Source organism: Zingiber officinale, chromosome 11A, assembly GCF_018446385.1.
Source record: "Zingiber officinale cultivar Zhangliang chromosome 11A, Zo_v1.1, whole genome shotgun sequence".
Taxonomy (NCBI): Eukaryota; Viridiplantae; Streptophyta; class Magnoliopsida; order Zingiberales; family Zingiberaceae; genus Zingiber; species Zingiber officinale.
Window position 1 is genome coordinate 14962421 of NC_056006.1, and position 4275 is coordinate 14966695.

Consider the following 4275-nt stretch of genomic DNA (forward strand, 5'->3'; position numbering starts at 1 on the left):
TTTATTTAAGATAGTTAGCAGAATATTGGATTATAAAAGGGATAAGTTGATGTTGGATTTGTCTGTTTAGAAAAGGTAGCGAATTTATTTAAGGAGTTAACAGAAATATTAAGTTATAAAAAGGGATAAGTTGATGCTCTGTTTTCCCGTGACTTAAACCATTCTCTCCTTCTCTTCTGCGTACGATGGCGGAGCTCGGGCAGAAAATGAAAGGAAGTTAGGGCATCATCTCCGGCGGTCGGCCAAGGTCCTAGAAGCCCTTTTTGTTCGGTTGTGAGTCCAAGAATCAAGGTAAGTGCTTCTCACCTGCAGTAGGAGTAGTTTCGGACCTTTGTTCTTCTTGAATTCGAAGCATAAGAAGCGCTTATAGTGCAGATTTTTAATTAAGCCTATAGTGCAGATTTTAATTAAGCTTATAATGTAGATTTTTATGTAGAGCTTATATTGCAGATTTTAATTAAGCGCTTATAGTGCAGATTTTTAATTAAGCCTATAGTGCATATTTTAATTAAGCTTATAATGCAAATTTTTATGTAGAGCTTATATTGCAGATTTTAATTAAGCGCTTATAGTGCAGATTTTTAATTAAGCCTATAGTACATATTTTAATTAAGCTTATAGTGCAGATTGTTATGTAGGCTTATAGTGCAGATTTTAATTAAGCTTATAGTGCAGATTTTATGTTTGCATAGTATGCAGAAATTGTGTAGCATAGAATGCAGAATCTTGATTAGAATAGTATGTAGAATTTTGATTAGCATAGTATGCAGATTTTTGTTTATGCATTTCAAAGTTAGAATTTGTTTAAACATTTCAGTTTTTAAAGAAGCATTCTTTTATTAGAGGTATTAACAAGTATAAGAAAGATAAAGAAAAGAAAGAAAAAGGTCAAGGCCTTAAGTAGATCCCAAAGTCAAGACTTTAGGGATTTTGGCACACAAGGTGTTCGTTAAAATGCCGAGGCATTATATATTAGAAGTATTAAAAGATAACAAGTATTTTACTTTTATCAGTGGCACTGTACTGGACTCTCAGTTATCCTTGGGTTGGGCTCCCATAGTCGTCCCTAGGTTTAAATAACCTAGTATGCAGGACTCTCAGTTGTCCTTGGGCTGGGCTCCCATAGTCGTCCCTAGATTTAGATAACCTAGTAAACCCTACTAGATTCGGGACCAGCTATCTCGGGTCTAGTTAGGGATGCGCGCATAGCAAGTACAGTTGCCGGGCCCAAGAAGAAAGTTGATTATTATTTTGAAGTATTAAAGTATAAGTTTTCAAACAAAAGGAATAAGCTTCACATAAGTTTAAAATTCAGCAAGTTTAGCTTTCTTATATACTGACATGTTGTTTAGATTTGCTTACATGTTTAGTATTTCAGTATGCTATGTTTCGTTTGCTATTAGATGAGCATTTAGTTTCTAGATTTCTTTCAGCTTACATGCATACTCGAGTTTTGTGAGTTAGATAGCGCTTACTAAGCAATTTTGCTTATAGATGCATTTCCTCTTACTGCAGATAAAGGAAAGGAAAAGCTATAGTAAAGGAAGGCGACAAGGAGGTGCGGATGGATGTGTGATGCCTGGACTATAGAAGCCTTGGGATTTAGCATAAGAATTTATTAACAAAGAGTTGAGTAGAATGTATTAGATGAGTCATTTAGTCTTCCACTGCAAGTTAATTGTATGTTTTGAGTTCTCCGAGAGTTTTAGGAATTACTATCAACATGTGTGCAATGTTAGTTAAGTAAAGTTAGTAGTCCAGTAGCGCTCCGCCCTCACAGTCCAGTAGTGAGGAGGGTGGGGTGTTACAAACAGAAGGTGAATTCTTAATAAGGAACTAATGATCAACCTCATTCATCCTTCTCCTTGTCAATCAAGAAGGACTTAACCTCATAAACAGTATTAAGTATCCTTATATATTCAATAGGCTCAATTAGAAATAACAATGTTTGATAACCACATAATGAAAAGAAAATCATGTTGATTTTTTCCCCCATTTATTATCAATAGAATGCTATGTAAATGTCAAATGCATCATTTTCCTCTCCTACCAAATAGCATTCATACATTTGAAACCTAAATTCTTCACGAATGAATTTACTCAGCAGACATTAAAGCAAACATCATATCGAATTCATATACTAATAATGATTATTTTGATGTCTTCAAATGAGCACCCTTTTAGAAAGAATCCACATTTTTAAGATTGACAAAAAGTTGCAGAACAAATACTTTCTATGAAACTGGATCAAATAGCTCATTTAGCCTGAACAATTATAGTAACTCGCTGGATCAAATACTGTCTATAGGAGATGGAATTCCACCAATTATAGTAACTAAATAAGAACAAGATGAGTTGAGCTAGAACAAAGTCAACCGTTTGACACAATCAGGTTAGCAAACCTAACAAACTGCCTTATTTGACACAATCAACAACCACTCAAGTAAATCAGAAATATGACAAACCTCTACACTGCCTTTCCTGTAAAGGACTGAAAGCACTGCTTTAAGCAAAGATCACTGCACTTAGAGCAAGATAAATTGGAACTAGATTAGATCAAGTTAGACAAAAGTTAAGTACATTATGATAGTTCGGACTTTTACCATTAGAGAAGATAATGAAAAGTTGATAATTTTTACGATTTCTTCGGGTCCAAATAAAAACTACAACAAGGGAAAAAATGGAAAGGAAAAGAGATAATCTTGAGTTGCAGATGCAATTCCCTTATTCATCATCCTCTTTATCCTATTCATCGTTCAACAATGTTTTATTTATAGAGACATAATGTGGAAAATAGCTTCTTTTTTATTATTATTAGATTTCAAACCTCTTCTTCATCATCATCATCATTCACCTTGGATTTTGACTTGTCGGATTCCTCACCTTCTTCTTCTGCTTCATCTGTGGCAGCAGCACGACTTCCTCCTCCTCCACCAGACTATGAACCAGATAAAGGTGAATGATTAAGTGATTCGATACTGGAGTTGTTCCACAAAAAGCAGTGCGTTTATGATCAGTACCTGGCTTTTGTTGTAGGAAACCATGGTTTTGGTGTAACCAGCTTTGAGCTTTGCCGCCTTGGCTACGTATGGAGCTTTCTCTTGCAAAGGAGAGTTTGTTAAAGGTTGTTCGATTGAATTAGCAAATCATGTGTTGCTATTGATTACTTACTTCTTCTGTCAAAGATTTCCACTTGTCTCCTCCAGCTTTTGCAACCTGTTCAGATCAAATTGATGCATTTATTATGGTGGTAAAAAATTGAAGAAAGAAAAAAAAATCAGTTATGGAGTAGAAAGATTTGTAGGGGAAAGGACGAGGAAAACTAACCATTGCAACTGACTTGTTATTAGGGTTCTTTTCCTTGAACATCTTCCAAAATTCTTCCCTGCCGAGCTAATCAAGTAAGCAACGACGTACAAAGAAGGGTAAAGCAAATCGATGAGCCGATAAGAGAGGATCTCACATGAAGACGAAGAAGGCACTCTGAGGCCTCTTGGGCGTGTTGGGATCCTTGCCATCTTTGAACTTCCTTGGCTTCTTTGCCGCTCGTTCCGGTCCCTTCTTCACCGAAAGCCTTTAGAGAGAAGAAAACAAGCGTTAAATCTGCCCAAAATCAAACTTTTTCAACACCGATCGATTTGCTAAGAACATTAAAAGGCAAAACAGAATCTCACTTGGTATCAGCCTTCTTGGGAGCGTCAGTCTTCGATTTCCCCCTCTTCATGACGAGATCTGTAGCAAAGATAATCAGATTTGTCCAGAAAAATAAAAAAAAATACATACACACACACACACAAAAATCACATAAATCATGAGAAATCGTAAACTTTACCTTGAGATTAGGGTTCTACGGCGTAGGAGAGGAGGAGTGATCGATCAATGGGATGTGGAGGCGAAAGTGAAGAGGATCAGAAGAGAAGGCGAGGAGGGGTTTCGTAGATGGGGTTCGCCAGTGTGAAGAGATAAAGAAAGAAAAACACGGCGGTAAAAAATTTCGGGGAGAGGGAAAGAAAAAACGCAGCGGCAAAATATGGCAAAGGGGAAAAAAAGAGAAGGAAAAAAATAACGATATTCAACAACACTTAATAGACAATGATTTTCAAAAACCGTTGTCGTAATCCCTAAAAAAGCACACATAGGCAACAATTTTCAAAAGTTGTTGTTGTAGCCTTTAAAAACCGTTGTCGTAATCCCAAAATAGACAACGGTTTTTATAAACCGTTGTCGTAAGCCAAAATAACTACTAAAACACAACGGTTTTTGTTAAAATCGTTG

At 36.1% G+C, this 4275-nt stretch overlaps 1 protein-coding gene across 1 annotated transcript; it reads right to left on the reverse strand.

The window, feature by feature from the left end:
- Window positions 1-2724: 2724 nt before the first annotated feature.
- On the reverse strand, window positions 2725-3724 carry LOC122032860 (DNA-binding protein MNB1B-like). Its single transcript, XM_042592175.1, has 7 exons — window positions 3675-3724; window positions 3464-3574; window positions 3328-3385; window positions 3172-3216; window positions 3026-3098; window positions 2828-2922; window positions 2725-2745 (listed from the first exon to the last, which is right to left on the reverse strand). The coding sequence occupies exons 1-7, from the start codon at window positions 3722-3724 to the stop codon at window positions 2725-2727; spliced, it is 453 nt and encodes a 150-aa protein (XP_042448109.1).
- Window positions 3725-4275: the final 551 nt, after the last annotated feature.

Bases quoted from the DNA above. Each gene is read 5' to 3' on its own strand.
- LOC122032860 (XM_042592175.1), bottom strand. From the start codon at position 3,724: ATGAAGAGGGGGAAATCGAAGACTGACGCTCCCAAGAAGGCTGATACC. The intron at 3,575-3,674 runs GTGAGATTCTGT...TTCTCTCTAAAG, and splicing joins CCCAAGAAGGCTGATACCAA to GCTTTCGGTGAAGAAGGGAC. The intron at 3,217-3,327 runs GTTAGTTTTCCT...TGATCTGAACAG, and splicing joins ATAACAAGTCAGTTGCAATG to GTTGCAAAAGCTGGAGGAGA.